Below are 17,897 nucleotides of genomic sequence, written 5' to 3'. Positions count from 1 at the left end.
TAATATCTATAAGGATATCTTTCTCCTCTCTCTCTCTCTCTCTCTCTCTCTCTCTTTAAAGTGTGTGTGTGTGTGTGTATGTGTGTGTACACACACAAAATATTGTTTTATTTGTAAAAAGATTCAGTTAGGCACTAAGAGTTATATATTTTTGTGTGCTTTGTATATATTACAGCTGTAGATTCAAACTCTCAAACTTTGCAACCAATAACATTGGAATTGAGAAGACGGAAAATATCAAAAAGAAGTGACATCCCATTAAAACGTCCCCGACTTGACAAAAATTCATGTGAGTCTCCAATTTATGTATATGTGCCTAGAATTTGATAAGTTATTTGGGTCAACCTCTGTGTTCTGTCTGTCAGTCCTGTTTCTTATGAATGCTCATGACTGTCCTTAAGCTAATGTGAATGTGAGTGGAATGTGCTTGTGTCAGTAGGTTTTTGCTGGAAGCAACGTGATCTGTATTTGTGTTGGGCTCAGTGATAGCATATCTGTCTCCTTAAAGTGTATTTGATTGGGATTCCTTTTGAGATATTATATGACCTAGTAAGGATGAACTTCATGTGGTGAGAAAAATTTTAGCCAGGCATGGTGGCATGTACCTTCAACTCTAGCACTAGGAAGGCAGAGGGAAGCTGATCTCTGTGAGTTTGAGGAGAGCTGAGGCTACATAGAGAGTCTTGGACTGAAAAACAAGCAGAACATTAGAAATACTATATGTGTGCATATATATAATGTTTACTAGAAAACAAACATGTTGTCTTCAAAAAGGATTGTAATGGCTTTTAAATACGGTTCTTGCAGCTCTTACTTTGGGAGTCAGCATACAGTCTTTTACACTGGAAGCTCCAAAATAGAGCCATGGTCAAGATTAGGACGTGCCTCTGCACATCTCTTCAGTCTGAATTCTTGACACTTGGCTATAAGCTCTCCAGCTCAGACTAGGAATTCTTAACAAAGTAAAGTAACTTCCTAGCAGAGGTTTTAGTTTTGCTATAAGCTAGGAGAGGCTGTCAGTCTGGCATTCCAGAAGTCTCTGTAGAAAAGTCCTTGTAGAATCGAGCAGCTCAGAATCTGCCTTAGTGGAAGTCTTCTTTCCTGTTGGTTTCTGAGTACAACTCTCTGAATGGTTTACAGCCCAGGAACAGTCCAAAAACCGCTCTGAAAACAGTGATAAAGACTTGTCCAGGAGACGGTCCTCCAGGCTGTCTACTAATGGGACCCATGAGACCCTAGATTCCGACTCGGTTGTACCTGATCTGGTTCATACGGTTGATACGAATCCTCTACAAGACAAGGCATCCAGTGCCAAGGAATCTGCTGAAGGTAAGTCAGTGTCTGTTTAGTATTTAGCCTGCCTGGTGCCTGTCTACTAAAAAACCAGTCTAGATTCTTCTGTATAGGTTTCTTTTCTTTTCTTTTCTCTTCTCTTCTTTTCTCTTCTTTCTTTCTTTTTCTTTAAAGTTTTGTTTATTTATTATATATACAATGTTCTGCCTGCATGTATGCCTGCAGGTCAGAAGAGGGCACCGTATCTCATTTCAGATGGTTGTGAGCCACCATATGGTTGCTGGGAATTGAGCTCAGGACCTCTGGAAGAGCACCCATCACTCTTAACCTCTGAGCCACTGTATAGGTTTCTGTGTTAGACTGTATTGAAGTTGTTTTTTTTTTTTTTAATTAATGTGTATAGGGCTGAAGGGATGGCTCAGTGATGCTGCTCTTGCAGAAGAACTGTGTTAAATTCCTAACACCCAAGTTTTGCGACCCATAACCACCTGTAACTTCTGTTCTGATGTGGCCTCTGCAGACACTGCATGCATGTGGTGCACAGATAGATATACTTGCAGGTAAAACACACATACACAGCTGGGTATGGTTGTATAACTTTTAATCTCAACTTTGAGGAGGCAGAGGCAAGCAGATCTTTATGAATTCCAGGCCAGCTACAAACAAACAAACCCCCACCAAAACCCATAAATAGAAAATAAAATGTAATCTAATAATAATAACTCTTTTAAAAAAGTGTGTATGTGTATAGGTATGTGTGCCACAGCAGTATGAGCCATCTCTCCAGTCCCAGGTTAGACTGTGTTAAAATCCAAATATTTTGGTGGTGTATTGTTCTTCCCAGAGGGTTCAGATGCTTTTGTGGTTGTTTTTGCTTGTTATTCTGTGCTGCATGTCAGGCTGGAGGCACATGGCCTGGGGAGCCCTGCTTCTATGCCTTTGTTGATACTGCCTTGATATGTGTGCATTTTTGCTGACTTTCTTTCACTTTAACCAAATTCTTTTAAGCACTTATAGCCCTGGCTGTATGGGTGGAAGGCCTTTTCTTTTTTTAAAATTTTTTTTTAAATATTTATTTATTTATTATGTATACAATATTCTGTCTGTGTGCATGTCTGCAGGCCAGAAGAGGAGACCAGACCTCTTTACAGATGGCTGTGAGCCACCATGTGGTTGCCGGGAATTGAACTCAGGACCTTTGGAAGAGCAGGCAATGCTCTTAACCACTGAGCCATCTCTCCAGCCCCTCTTTTTTTAAAATTTTTAAAAAAATTACATTTCACTTACTTGTTTGTGTGTGTGTGCGTGTGCGCGCGTGTGCGCGCGCGCACACATACGCCACAGTATGTGTGATCAAAAGATAACTTGTGGAACTCTGTTCTCTTTGTTGTGTGGGTACTGGGGACTGGCTGCAGATTATCTGGCTTGGAAGCATCTTGTTGGCCCTCCTTTTTTGTTTTGAGATGGGGTCTATCTATGTAGCATTATGGCTTGGAACCCTATATAGATCAGGTGAACCTCAGACTCTTTATTTCTTGATTGTATACATATGTATTTCCTAAGCACTCTTTATTTATTTCTTCCTCTAGGTCAATTGAAATCTCCATTGGAGGCTGGCCAGGTCTCACCTGTATTAACTTGCCACTCCTTTGGGGATGGATTGGGGGCTGCAGACTTGGAGTTGAACTGCAAGTCAATGGGAGAAAACACTATGAAAACAGAACCACTCTCTCCTCTTGCTGAGGCACAGGAGGTTTCGACTGTTGAAGGTATTTGTTTAGAATTAATGTAACCATGCTTTATGTGTATACTTGCACTTTTACTTCAACTATAAGGTGTTTGCTTATTGAGACAGGGTTTCTTTGTGTAACAGCTATAGCTGTCCTGGAACTTGCTCTGTAGACCAGGCTGACCTTGAATTCACAGAGATCTGCCTCTAGAATACTTGTACTTAAGGTGTGTGCCACTACACCTGTAAGTTTTTTTTAAAAAAACCTTATTCTAAATTGTCTTATTTGTGAATGTTATGCATGTAACATGGAGCAAAGAACAGATTCGTGTGGTTTCTAGATCAGTAGCTGTGACCCATGTAGTCTTTGTGTTTGTCTGTCTATTATAAAGTGAAGAGAGGCTGAAGAGATGGCTCAGCCGTTAAAGCTAGGCTCACATACAAAAATATAAAGTGAACAGAAAGGTATTTGTCAGTGGAGTGTTAGAAACTAACAAATGTTGTGCTTTTAAGTTAAGTAGGTTTTTATGCTTTTTGTTTGTTTGTTTGAGGCAAAGCCTCACTCTGTAGCCCAAGGTGGTTTAGAACTCACTGTGTAACCCAGGCTATCCCCAAACTCATGGCAATTCTTGTGTCTCAGCCTCTGAGTGCTGGGATTGTAGGCATAAGCCACCTGGTTCTGTTTTCTTGAGTAGAAAGTCTTAGCTGTATTATCATTTTCTCCAAGTGGGCTTATTTGTTTTATGCTATCTTAGGTCTTTCTATCTAACAGAATGGCTAATCAAAATGTGGACTCCAGAAACCCTTAAAGTACTGAGAATAGACTGTTTGCAGCATGTGTAGAGGAGCTGAACTCAGAACTCCCTTTCTGACCCCTCCCTATATGCCAGAGTTCTGGCTGTTCATTTTATACAGATGAATGGCCATATTGGTCTTAGTGTTCTTAACTGCCCCTGGGAGGGAGGTGGCATTTAGTTAGGGTTGGAGGAAGGGTCTTAGAAGGTAGGCAACAAGTAGGCATTTGAGGATGGGGGCCCATGAGACTATCATGTGTGTGCCTTTTGACTTCCTAAAGTAGGTTAAGGCCTAACAAGGAAGTTGCTGTCAGTCTGAGGCCATTTGCATTGAGGAATTTGATGGTGTTCTTTACTTTCAAGTTAAGTCTAACTTTACAGTAGACAGAGGAGCCTGGTAAGTTGCAAGAAGATGCAGCTCTCATCCAAAGCTGTCTGTACCTATGGATTTCCAGTGTGGTCCCAAATCCTGCCCTTCTGACATGGCCCAGTCCCATCTGATGTATTGCTGGGTGCTGTGGACACAATAAGAAGAGAACAAAATTACTGCCTGGAGAGACTTTGTGCAGTGTGGGGTGTGGGGCCATCTGTTTCCAGGCCCTTGTCCCATTCATATGTCCACTCTGAATGAGGGGCAGCAGGCTGTAGATGATTAGGACTTGGGGATGGGTAACCTTTGGGATTCTGTAGCCTAAGGGGAGAAATACTTGTCCTAGAAGCAAAGAGGTGTTCCTGTGGTTTGTTTAGGAACAAGGGCTCTGTGGGAAATACAGATGATACAGAAAGATTGCTGGGAAAAAGGCTGTTAAAGACTCATACGCCAGGAATGTGTTATATAAGTGAACAGGAAATTGGCTGAGTTGTCAGCAAAACGGCCACAGGGAGCAGGGGTGACTAGAGGCAGCACAGTTACTGGGAAGTGACTATTCTCCAGGCTGCTGCCACAGATTTGGTCTTCCTAAACCTAGATGGAGAGTCATGACTGTGAGACTCCTAGGCAGCAGTTGGAGCTGGCATAAACAACATGTCAGGCTCAGAGAAGGATGGCAGCTGGGTCTCCCAAAGCCCAGCCCAGGCAGCTGGGGCAACACTGCCACCTTATGGAATAGATGTTGAGTGTGTATGTGTGTAGAAATTTATATTCTGTGGGAAAGCCAGGAAATGTTCACTGGGACCAGATGAATGGAAGTCTGGGGCCAACTTTGTGAGCCACTTCTCTTTTCTTTTATGTGGGTTTGGGAAGCAGAATCACATGACAGGTGTATGCAGCAAGCACCTTTACTCCCTAAGCTCCTGTTGACCCTAGATATTTCTCCTGAGCGTACACATACATATGTGTAAACATACGTGTATGGTTTATCTTTTCTCTTAGTGCTAAGGACTGAACCACAGACTCACCCCTATTGAGTACACACTCTGCTACTGAGCTACACACTTGGTCATGCTTTCTTTTCTTCTATGGTATTAGATTGAACCTAGGGCTTTGCACAAGTCAAGCCAGAGTTATACCACTGAGTTACACCCTCAGCCCTGTGTATATTTTTAAGTCTAATTTGCAATTATCTCAGACCCAGGAAAATTTGTAAATACAGTACAAAAAAGAGAAGCATGGTGGCTCACACATGTAATCTCAGCATCTGGGAGGCTGAGGCTGGAGGGTTACTGTGAGTTTGAGGCTACCCTGGGCTACTCAGTGAGTTCAAGGTCATCCTGGGCTACTTAGTTTGTTCAAGGCCAGTTTGGTGCATGGAGTGAAATCCTGTCTCAACAACAGTTAGAATTTCTGTAACTGTCTTACAAAGCAACACCTGGTAGGATAGGAGGTGGTTCAGACCCTAAAGGAGCACTGCCATAGTTTCTGAACTGGTGGGTTCTTCTCCCCTCGCCTGCTCGTGTGTGTGTGTGTGTGTGTGTGTGTGTGTGTGTGTGTTCGTGTTCAAGCTTCCCTGTGTAGCCCTAACCAGCTGCAAACTCACCATCCCCCAGCTTCCTTTGTCTGCCAGGTACTGGGATTGATTACAAGCAGCTGCCACCACACCCAAGTTAGTGTTTCATCTGGTTTTCATTTTTCCTGTGTCCATGGTTTTGAAGTTGATACAAAAAGGACAGGACCCTTTTATAATTTTGTTGTGGTTGGTTTTTAATTTTTGGAGACAGGGTTTCTCTGTGTAACACTTCTAGCTCTCCTGGAACTCTGTAGTCCAGACTAACCTGCAACTTACAGCTACTTGAAGATGGTGACTGAAGGCCTTGGCATTTTCCTAGCACTTCCGGGTCCTCTGTGCAATGGCCTCTGGGAAGTGGCTCAGAATATGGCCTGTGCTTTTAAGCCAACAGAGAAGTCTGTCTGCCAGGAAGCTAGTGTTACAACCTCACTAGCAGGAGATGCTACTGCCTTTGCCATATTCTGTTAGCGATGATTCACGGGTGCTGCTCAAATTGAGGGGTGGGATGGAGGAGTACACAGAGACATGAAGACCACTAGGCTTGTTGGAAGCCCAACTGCCTGAACAACAGTGGCTGAAGATTTCTAGTGTTCAGATCATCCATCTTTTGATATAGTACGTACTCTGCCTTGTTAGCGTCACCATCCTTGAAAAGAGCTCTTAGTTTGGCTGGCTGGGGGCTTTGTCCTGGTGACACCTGGTAGTGTCTTTTCCATACGGAGTTTCCTTGCCTACCTAAGCCTGTGTGATCTTGGCACTGCTATCCCTCAGAGGCACCCAGGTGCTAGGCTTGCTTCTCTTGGCAGTGCAGCTGTCTCACCTTCTACTCAAATACAGAGAAGAATCAGGGCTTTTGATTTGAGGGAAATTTTTTCCTGCTGAACTGACTTTGTTGTCTATTGAGAGAGGCCACTTGTTGGTTCCTAGGTGCTCAGCCCTGAAATAGTCACACAGAAACTATATTATTTAAATCACTGTTTGGCCCATTAGCTCTAGTTTCTTATTGGCTAACTCTTACATCTTAATTTAACCCATTTCTAGAAATCTGTGTATTGCCACGAGGCTGTGGCTTACCAGGTAAAGTTCCGGTGGTATATGTTTCCTGTGGGGCGGCATGGCTTCTCTCTGACTCAGCCTCCTTTCTCCCAGTATTCAATTTAGTTTTCCCCACCTACCTCTATTCCCTGTGCAGGCCCAAGACAGTTTCATTATTAACCAGTGGTTTTCCAGCTCAGAGGGCTGGGAGTGGATATTGTTAAGGACCTGGTGACCTTTTAGCTATCCTCACCAACCTTTTGATATAGAGGCAGACGTCACCTAAATCCCCCAGAATGTTTATCCCAGACTCTCCCTCCCGAGACCTTTATATTTAATGGAGCCCATCCTTACAGGAGATGTCACATTTTATAGCCTGCTGACCTCTTTGTGATCCATCAAAGACCACACTGAATTCTAGGCCTTTTACATGTAGACCTCACCCTCATGGTCACATGTCCTTTGTAAAGAGTTTATAAGTGTTCCCGTAAGCTTTATTGTGTGCCAGGGATGGGAACGATTGTTGCCTGGAAACCTTTTCCCAAATTGTATTGTGTTTTAAATATGCTGACAACAAACCACCTGGTATTAGACTCGCCGAAGTCTGATCCAGGTTGGCACAATCAGTCTTCATTCTCATCTCTCTGTGGATCACTATCTGCATTGATATCTTGCAGGGTCCCCCTCAGTCAAATCCAGTGTTTCATGCATGCTAAGCAGGCATTCTACCATTGAGGTACATCCCCAGCCCTAATCTGCATTAAAAAGATAAAATGTGCCAGGCAGTGGTGGTGCATGCCTTTAATCCCAGCACTTGGGAGGCAAAGACAAGGGGGATCTCTATGAGTTTAAGGCCAGCTTGGCCTACAAGAGCTAGTTCCAGGACAGCTAGGGCTGTTACACAGAGAAACTGTCTCAAAAAACAAAAAACAAAAACAAAAAAAGATGAAATGGAGCTGGAGAGATGACTTAACAGTTAAGAACACTCACTGCTCTTATGGAAGCCCAGGCTCCATTCCCAGCGTCAATGTGACAGTTCACAAACACATGGAACTCCAGTTCCGGAGGATCCAACACCCTCTTCTGGCTTCTATGGTTACTAGATATGAACATGGTACACGTGGTACATCATGCAGACAAAACACTCATACATATTTAAGATATGTATGTGTGTATACATACATATACGCACACATATTTTAAAACTAGGCATGGTGGCATATGCTTTTAATCCCTGTACTCAGAAGGTGAGTTTCAGGACAGTCTGGGCTACATAGAGATTTCCCCACTCCTCCCAAAAACTTTTCGCTGTCCCAGTAAAAGATGCTGCTCATGTGGGGGTAATGATTCTGCTGGATGGCCACGCTAGGAGCTTTGTGGTTTATATTGGATTTCACTTTTTTAAGAGTATGTAGACAAAATTGAGGGCTTTACACAGTATCTGTCCCCCAGCCAGGATGTGCGAGAGGTGATTGAGGAAACAGTTTACATTTTGTTGATAATTACAATAACTGTCCCTGTCTGAATTTTAGAGACCCATGAGTGTGCTTATGGAGATGTTTTACACTGGAAAAAAATCTTCCATTTATTGATCCCTGTACATAGGTTATCTTTAACTTTTCAGCTCCTTGGAATTGATAGTATTTATCATTTTCATGGCAAGAAACTGAGGAACCAGACTGACTTAGGCGGCTTAGGCATGTAGCTAATAAAGGGCTGCGCTGGTGTGTCTATGCAGTGGGGGTGCAGAGCGGCGCTGGTGTGTCTATGCAGTGGGGGTGCAGAGCAGTGCTGGTGTGTCTATGCAGTGGGGGTGCAGAGCAGCGCTGGTGTGTCTATGCAGTGGGGGTGCAGAGCAGTGCTGGTGTGTCTATGCAGTGGGGGTGCAGAGCAGCGCTGGTGTGTCTATGCAGTGGGGGTGCAGAGCAGTGCTGGTGTGTCTATGCAGTGGGGGTGCAGAGCAGTGCTGGTGTGTCTATGCAGTGGGGGTGCAGAGCGGCGCTGGTGTGTCTATGCAGTGGGGGTGCAGAGCAGCGCTGGTGTGTCTATGCAGTGGGGGTGCAGAGCAGTGCTGGTGTGTCTATGCAGTGGGGGTGCAGAGCAGTGCTGGTGTGTCTATGCAGTGGGGGTGCACTAGCCAGTGGTGCCCAAGGTCTGTGAAACCCTGAGGACATAAGGCTGTTTCAGATAAATGTGTCAGTCTCCTCTTTCTAAACAGTCAAGGTTGTTTCCTGGATGTTGGATCTCCTCTCCACACAGTGCTTTGGAGGTAGCAGTGTATTGATATGTTGTGCAGGAATTGCTTGCCACTGCTACATTTTCTGGCTGTGCTGATAACAGCCAGCACAATCCGTGGTTCTTCACTTTTTTTTTTTTTTTACAGTTCCAAATACTTTGAGGAAAACAGATGACTTTGTGACATTGAATGTGCCAGCTGTGGACCTAGACCACAAGTTTCGATGCAAGGTTGTGGACTGTTTGAAATTTTTCCGCAAGGCTAAGCTGCTGCACTATCATATGAAGTATTTCCATGGGATGGAGAAATCACCAGAGCCAGAGGAGAGCCCAGGGAAGAGGCATGTGCAAACTCGGGGCTCTACAGGGCCTGACAAGGCCAGCCAGGAGAGCCTGACCAGGAAGCGGGGCTCTGCCAGCTCCCCAAGTGAGTATCTTGCTTTTGTGTCCTGAAAAGACTCTGACATTTCTCAGATGGAAAACTGCCGTAGGTTGATTGGTCCCTATGAGGAGGTGGTTCTTGGGACTGTACCCATCATAGAACTGAAGCCCTCCTAGAGGAAGCAGGAAGCTCTGCTTCTCTGTGTTCATGTGACGTTGAGGGAGTTACTGTGAAGTCTGTGGTGCTCCCAGGATGGATGGGGACCATCAAGCAAAGGAGCTCTGAGATCAGCAGAAGTTGGCCCCAGGACAGATGAATGCTGCCCTGGTACCCCACAGATTCATGTCCTGTTCCTGCCAGGACAAATGTTGAAAAGATAAAAAAGTGAGTTTGAGCCTGTCTGTTGCTGGGTGCAGGTGTGAACCCTCTAACCCCTCACGCACCTCAAGCCACTTTCTAAAAGCTGCTTAGTACAGAAATCACAATGCGCTGGCACAGCCACCAATCTCCCTTCCTACCTCAGCAGAGAACCCCCCCCCCTTTTTGAGATTTCTTCTAAAATTTAGAGAAATTGAAAATTATGCTTTGCTTTTTAGATAGAGTCTTATTTATACCAGGCTAGCCTAAGTATTGAGAATGATTTTTTTTCACCCCGAGACAGGGGTTCTTTGTAGCTTTAGAACATGTCTTGGAACTAGCTCTTGTAGACCAGGTTGATTTCGAACTCGCAGAGCTTCGCCTGCCTCTGCCTCCCGAGTGCTGGGATTTAAAGGTGTGTGCCACTACCGCCCACTTACTGTTTTTTTTTTTAATATTTATTTATTATGTATACAATATTCTGTTTGTGTGTATGCCTGAAGGCCAGAAGAGGGCACCAGACCCCATTACAGATGGTTGCACTTAATGTTTTTTTTATAGTTTATTTTTACTTTATGTGCATTGGTGTTTTGCCTGCATGTTAATCTGTATGAGGGTCTTGGATCCTCTGGAACTAGAGTTGCAGAGAGTTGTGGGCTGCCATGTAGGTGCTGGGAATTGAACCTGGGTCCTTTGGAAGACCATCTGAGCCATCTCTCCAGCCCATAGTTTATTATTTTTGAATAGGTACATTTTTAAAAATATGAAAAGAAACAGTGCTTTTAATAGTATATTTCATATATCCAAAATAGTCTTGTGGCACCATGTGGTAATTTGGTCAGTGGCAAACCATGTATATAACCACAGTGTCATAAAATTATGTTATCTGTGACATAGCAGCCGTTGGAGTTTGGACAGTGAAATTAGCTAAGGATGAATTTCTTAGAACATGTCCTGTGTAGTGGACATATGACAACCATCTTAGTGTGTGAGCAACATGAAAATCATGACTTTTATATATTTTACCTAGAAGTTAATCTTTAAAAATTGTCCTGTGTTTTCTTTTCTTTTTTTCTTTTTTTGTTTTGTTTTCGAGACAGGGATTCTCTGTAGTTTTGGAGTCTATCTTGGAACTAGCTCTTGTAAACCAGGCTGGCCTTGAACTCACAGAGATCCGCCTCCTGCTGGGATTAAAGGCTTGCGCCACCACCGCCCAGTTGTCCTGTGTTTTCTACCTAAAACACAGATCAATACAAACTAGCCTTACCTGTGAGGTGCCCAGTGCTGTGAATGGGTGGCCAATGGTATTCCATTTGTTGGCCTGTGTAGCTCTCTTTCCTTCAGCTGGCTGTACTTGCTGAGACTAAAGGCTAAGTTAGAATGAACTGCCCAAGGAAGACTAGTTGTCAACAGACCACTAGAAAGAGAGTAGCTGTATGATGTACAGCATAGGGCACTCCCCATCCTAGTGCCTTTACTTCAGTCTTTTCCAAGCCTCAGCAGGGGATGGCTGTTTTTCAGAGTGGGCTTGTATGAGCTGGACTGTGTCTAGATTGAACACCAAAGCCCATGCCCTACTTTTTAAAAGCAGAGATCACCTACCTCAGGGAAAGTTGCTTATTGAGCAGGGGCTCCAAATGCTGGAGTCAGAATTGCGCCAAGCTAAACTAGATCAGCCTGTCCACTTTGCTAGATTTATTGCCATGCTTTGGCCTGGGCCCTGCTAAAGAGACCTAAGTCTTCTTCTGGGAAGTGCTTATGGTTGTGGGTGCTCTGGAGCAAAGAAACAAAGGTCTGGTTCATTTCTTTCATCTAAACAATACTTGATACATTTAGGGTCAAACACTGGCTTTTTTGAGACTGTGTGGTGCTGACTAGCCTGGAACTTTATATACTGTGTTGATCTATAGAGATTTACAGAGATCTACCAGCCTCTGCTGGGATTCAAGGTATGCACAATTGTACCCAGCCAAACACTGAGTCTTTAGGAATATTAATACTCTTCAAGGGGAGAGAGGAAGCGTCCTTGCCACCAAATTTTCTAGCACCACAATAATGCGGATGGCAGCGGAAACTAGCACTCTGGTGCCCCAAGGTTCAGTTTAGTCTAAAGCCAAGGTTTTCCCAGGGTAAGAAAATGACCCAGGTGGGAATGGCAATAGATAGTAAGCAGGAGCGAATTTCTTTCTCTTCCATTCCATGGTGCTCTTCCTAGGTTACACCTCTGTGTGGTAAGCTCACTGGAAAAGGCACTTACTGCCGAGCCTGATGGCAGGAGTTTAGTCCCAGGGACTCATGTAGTAGAGAATGGGCCACCTCTACATGTGTACCAGCATTTCTCTCCCATGATTCTACGGGCTGGGGATTCCTAGATTAAAGCATCACTAGTGTGGCTCCCGGTGATGGATCTTTCCTCCGCATCCTCACATGTATCTCTAGTTAGTTCTAGAAAGACACTAGTTCCTTCAGGAAGGCCCCACCCTCATGATAGGTGCCTCCCAGAGTTTCTTTTTCCATATAACATCACATTGCAGGTGGAAACATAACAACAGAAATTTTAGGATTGGGGCAGAGTTGCTTGTCAAGCATGCAGAAAGCCCTGTGGTCAGTCCCCAGCACTGCCAGAAAAATACCAATTTTAGGGATAAGGGATCAAGAGAGCACATAATTGAGGTATATCAATGTAGCTTAACTGTCACTTTGTTTTATACAGTGGAAAGGGGGCATGACAAAACCCTTTTGAGTTCAAATGTGTCCTCCTTTGTGACACTGCAGACATGCTGGCCTCATTCATAGCTGCCCTGTGATGCCTGTGACTAAGGGCACCTTAGCAGGTTGGACAACTGCTAGATGCCGCAAAGTAGTGGAAGTTTACAGAGATACTGGGGACACAGTGTCTACTTATGTAGCAAGGGCAAATTGAAGGGAGAAGTCTATGATACCGGAGAGGTGGGGGGTAATGTTGAGAATTAGATCTGTGTCCATTTGCATTTCCCATTTTGGGAACAGTTCATGTCCCAGGACTTCTAGTAGATAGATTGTAGTTTATATCTCTATCTCTATATCTATACATACACACACACACACACACACACACACACACACAAGTTTTTTTTTTTTCTATTCCTGACAAAGTTTCACAGTGTAGCCTTGCTGGCCTTGAACTTTATTATTATTATTTTTTTAATTTTTATTGTTATTTGAGAGACATTCTCACCCTGGCTGGCCTGGAACTTGCTCTGTAGACCAGTTGATGTGAACTCATGAGATCCACCTGCCTGTGTCTCCCAGGGGCAGAAAGGGACCTTCCCAGACAGGACCATGTCAGAGTCTGTGTTATTTTTTTGTCTTGCGCATACTTGATTACTAAGAAAAGAACAAGATCTCATAACTGAAATAAAATATTAAAGTAACAACTCTTGAATGTGTGTTAATTCTAGCTGCAAAAGAGAAGGAAAAGAATAAAGAGAAGAAATTCAAAGAGCTTGTGAGAGTGAAACCAAAGAAGAAAAAGAAAAAGAAAAAGAAAACCAAGCCTGGTAATTTTCCCTGGATGGTTTCCCTGCTTAGGAATAACCAGCAGGCCTTTTCTAGGGCTTGTGGGCTCGGCATGGGCCCTGGAAGAGGGTGTGGGTTGATGCTGAACACTAAGCCAACTCAGCTCACTCACTAACATAGCTCAGGTTGCTCTCAGACTGAATTCTTCAGCTCCAGCCTCCCAGGCACTGAGATTACAGCTGGGCATGATCTTCGTAGTTTGCTTCATAACTGTTAAACACCCAACTCTCAAGAAAAGCTTCAGTTCTTCAAAAGTGCATTTCAATTCCAACAACAGTGTTTGAAAAAAACACTGGGAGCTAAAGAGGTGCCTTGTTTTATTCTCAGTGCCCCTTTTGGCTTACAAAAGCCATTTTACCAGAAAAGAAGGAAGGGCAGGGTGAGGAGGAAGTGACTGCCCTTCACCCCGCTCTGTGGTGTACTTCCCCAGGCCTTTGAGCTCTTTGGACTGCAGGCTGCTATTGGGTTGCTTCTGGGATGTGGGTGGTGTCTGGGGTTGCTCATTTGTACCTGATGCTGTTCTTGTAGAATGTCCTTGCAGTGAAGACATCAGCGACACCTCCCAGGAACCTTCTCCACCCAAAGCATTTGCTGTCACCAGGTGTGGGTCCTCACACAAGCCTGGGGTCCATATGAGCCCACAACTCCATGGTTCAGATAATGGAAACCAGAAAGGGAAACTGAAAGCATGTGGTAAGAGCCCACTCACAGCTGAACACCTGTTAGGAAGTGTGTGGTCCATAACCAGTGGGTGTGCTGTGGAGGAAGGACTCGGTGACCATAAGTAGTCAGGCACCGGGATCTAACCTTATCCCTGCAGTTGGTCCTGCCTCTTTCCCTGTGGTGTGCAGAACTCTAAAGGTGGCTGTGGATAGAGATGGCTATATGCCAGGTCCTGGATGCCTAGGGGCAGCTAGGGAGCATTTTAGAGTCCTTAGGGCAGTGGTGTGTGTGGTTCACAAGAAGTCACTCTTCTGATAGTGAGCTCAGAGATTTTGGGAGCCTCTTCATGGTCCCTTAGTGAAATGAGGACATGTAGTTCAGTCCTTGCAGGCAGCATGTTCCAATAAGAAGCCCTGCCTGGGGCTGGAGAGATGGCTCAGTGGTTAAGAGCATTGCCTGCTCTTCTAAAGGTCCTGGGTTCAATTCCCAGCAACCACATGGTGGCTCACAACCATCTGTAATGAGGTCTGGTGCCCTCTTCTGGCCTGCAGGCATACACACAGATAGAATACTGTATACATAATGAATAAATAAATATTTAAAAAAAAAAAAAGCCCTGCCTGAGAACAGTGTCCTGTTGCCAGGCTGTGGAAGTCCCTGAAGGAGGGGCGGAGACAGTGTGGTATGCAGAAGCTTTATCTGTGAGTTTAGAGCATTGACTATTGGCCTCCCTTTCCTTCCAGAGGAGGATAATTTGAGTGAGTCCTCTTCTGAGAGCTTTCTTTGGACTGATGAGGAATATGGTCAAGATGTCGATGTCACCACCAACCCCGATGAGGAGCTTGATGGGGACGACCGCTATGATTTTGAGGTGGTTCGTTGCATCTGTGAAGTCCAAGAGGAAAATGACTTCATGATTCAGGCAAGTAGAGCTCCCAGAACACAGGCCAGAGGAAGATAAACTGATCTCCCGAGAGTGTAAGGCCAGCAGCGAGAGTGAGGTGTGTCAGCAGCCTCCAGTGTGCATTGCTCACAGCAGCAGACCAAGTTTGCCTTTTGATTCAGCTTTCTGAGAATTGTAGGCTCCTGTAAATAGAATGAGAGAGGAGTCACTGAGGCTAAAGGGGACGGCCTGTCCTGTCGTCCCACAGTGAGGGGTGACAATTCAGTTTCTTTTTTTCTTTTTTTTTTAAGATTTTATTTATTTATTATGTATACAATGTTCTGCCTGCATGACAGAAGAGGGCTCCAGATCTCATGACAGATGGTTGTGAGCCACCATGTGGTTGCCGGGAATTGAACTCAGGACCTTTGGAAGAGCAGGCAATGCTCTTAACCGCTGAGCCATCTCTCCAGCCCACAATTCAGTTTCTTTGTGGACTCCTCTTCTCTTTGACATAAATCTCCCTTGTGGCCTAAAGAAGTGGAGTCTGGGTTTATAAAATATCTGTTTCTGTCTGCCACTTGGTGTTATGGGGGAGAGGGTGGTGTGTATCTGTCTGTGTTGATGGCAGTAGGTGTTCCTAACGAAAGGACTGGCAGCCCACCATGCATTAATATTCTGCCTTGGCTAATATCCATTAGGAATAATAGGTCCAGCTTCTTGGTTTGCTTTCTTTGTTTTTATGTACATGGCATCAAATTTTGAAATTGACTTGATTTAGTGTCCGTAGTTGAATTTATGTGTTTTATCCTTTTAGTTGACTTTTTTTAGGTGGAGTCTGTCTTAGCTATTTTCTATTGCTATTATAGACTATCCTGACAAATGCAACTTAAGGGAGAAATTACTGTGGTCCATAGCTATGGAGGGGTAGATGGACACAGCATGGCATGGTGCAGGAGCTCATCATAGTGCATCAACTGTCAGAAGAGTGGAATTAGTTAATACCTGCATGCTGCATGCTTAGTTTCTCTATTCTTACAAAGTTTAGCATCCCTTACCTAGGGAAATGATGCCACCTACAGTGAGAGGGTCTTCCACTCAACCTACTCAAGATAATCTCAAATAAACAGATCCACAAACTAACCTGATCTAGACAGTCCCTTGTTGAGAGACTCCTCACAGGTGATTCTAGATTAAAGCAGATGGAATTAACCACAGTCTCATCCTGGTCCCATTTGTCCTTGAACTTTCTGTCTCTGCTCCCTAAATACCAAGGTTACAGTCACATGCTACCACGTGTCTCTGCTTCCTAAGTGTAGACTTTTGTGGTTTCTTCTAGAGCTTCAGAGACTTTAAGAACCTTATGCATCCCCAGCACTCGGGAGGCAGAGACAGGCAGATCTCTGTTGAGTTTGAGGCCAGCCTGGACTACAGAGCAAGTTCCAGAACAGGCTCCAAAGCTACAGAAAAATTCTGTCTCCAAAAACCAAAGAGAGAGAGAGAGAGAGACAGAGAGAGACAGAGAGAGACAGAGAGAGAGACAGAGAGAGTCAGAGAGACAGAGAGACGAGAAAGAGAGAGAGAGAGAAACCTTATACATGTTTTAGCTGGGTGGCAATGGCATGTACTTTTAATCCCAGCACTCAGGTTGCAGAGGCAGGTGGATCTCAGTTTGAGGCCAGTCTGGTCTACAAAGCAAGTTCCAGAACAGCCAGGGCTACACAGAGAAACCCTGTGAAAGAATTAAAAACAAAACAAAACAAAAGCCTTATGTCTGTTTTATCCTTTTGCAGTTTGTTTTGGTGTGAAATGGGGCTGTGGCTTCCCCGTTGACTGGCAGTAGAAGCTGAGAAGGGAAGTGACAATAGTCAGTCTGGAGTCAGTACTATCCAGTTAATGTAAATTTTGGTTCTGAGACAGATTCTAAAGTATCCAGGCTGGCTTTGGTCTCACAGTGTAACTGAGGCTCACCTTGTGTTCCACCACACCTCACATCTAAGTGTTCTTCATGTGTTGTGGCCTCTACCAGAGCCGATAGCCTCAGGGGTCCTTCAAATATGGCTCTTGGGACTGAAGACCGCAGGACTCTTTAGTCTACCCTGTTCACTTATGTCTGAGCCTCCATGTGCTCAGTGGTGGGCAGGAGTCATTAGGGAGTGCTCCCTGCCGTTTTCTCTCACCCTCACGCTTCTAGGGGCTTCCTGCTTTCTAAGTTGTGTTGCTTCTTTACTTTTTCCAGTGTGAAGAATGCCAGTGCTGGCAGCACGGGGTCTGCATGGGATTACTGGAAGAAAATGTGCCCGAGAAATACACCTGCTATGTCTGCCAAGACCCTCCAGGTAGAGATTTCTGGAGCGGAGTGCCAGCAGTATGTATGTAACTTCCTCTTAGCTCAGCAGCTAGTGACACCCTGACCGTGTTCTTGATGAATTTCTTTGTGGATGGCTAGGTGACTCTCCTCAGCATTTTGGAAGCCCCCCTGGTGGCCAGCTCTCCAACCCAGCAGTGAGGGAATGTGTCTGAAGGTGTTTACTTATCCAGCAGCAGGCCTGACCTTGATCTAGAACATTTCTTGGAATGTGGTGAAAACCACGCATGGTATTGTGAATGATGAGCACAAAGCGGGACAGCAGTCTAGGACTTCCCCAGGTCTGTCTGAGACTGTCCACAGTGTTGTCTGCTCCGTGAATTGGCTCATCGTTCTTGCTCAGGGCCTTGCTGGTTTCTTGTTCCAGTTTCAACAGTGAAGCACTTCTTTCCCTGAGAAATCTGAGGATGGGTGTGCGGCTCTGCTCTCGGCATTTCAGAGACGTTGGAGGGTACACCTGCCCTGTAGTGCATCATGGCCCCTGGAAGGGCCACGGCATGGTTGTATACAGCTTGTCACCACTCCAAGCAGTGTCCTGCTCAGTTCCTCAGCAGGATCAGCTGGTTTTGTGGTTTCCAGGGGTTGTCTATGGCTCTTGGCTGTCCTTTCCACCACACCCAGCCTGTTGTAGGGTTTTCTAGTGACTGAAGAGTG

General features: G+C 44.8%; 1 protein-coding gene across 2 annotated transcripts in view; it reads left to right on the top strand.

The window, feature by feature from the left end:
* Phf20 (PHD finger protein 20) overlaps positions 1-17,897 on the top strand; it is a 103,264-nt gene that overhangs the window by 72,939 nt on the left and 12,428 nt on the right. For both annotated transcript variants that reach the window (XM_041670340.1, XM_041670339.1), the window contains 8 exons: positions 176-289; positions 1,141-1,329; positions 2,883-3,062; positions 9,181-9,459; positions 13,212-13,310; positions 13,858-14,022; positions 14,736-14,914; positions 17,115-17,214. In XM_041670340.1, coding sequence (XP_041526274.1) covers positions 176-289; positions 1,141-1,329; positions 2,883-3,062; positions 9,181-9,459; positions 13,212-13,310; positions 13,858-14,022; positions 14,736-14,914; positions 17,115-17,214 — 1,305 coding nt within the window. The remainder of the gene's footprint in view (positions 1-175; positions 290-1,140; positions 1,330-2,882; positions 3,063-9,180; positions 9,460-13,211; positions 13,311-13,857; positions 14,023-14,735; positions 14,915-17,114; positions 17,215-17,897) is intronic.

Source organism: Microtus oregoni, unplaced genomic scaffold (assembly GCF_018167655.1).
Source record: "Microtus oregoni isolate MIOR12 unplaced genomic scaffold, Mior012 000020F_ref0000438, whole genome shotgun sequence".
NCBI classification, from domain to species: Eukaryota; Metazoa; Chordata; class Mammalia; order Rodentia; family Cricetidae; genus Microtus; species Microtus oregoni.
The sequence above is the reverse complement of the archived record's forward strand: the minus strand, read 5'-3'. Positions and strand labels throughout refer to the sequence as shown.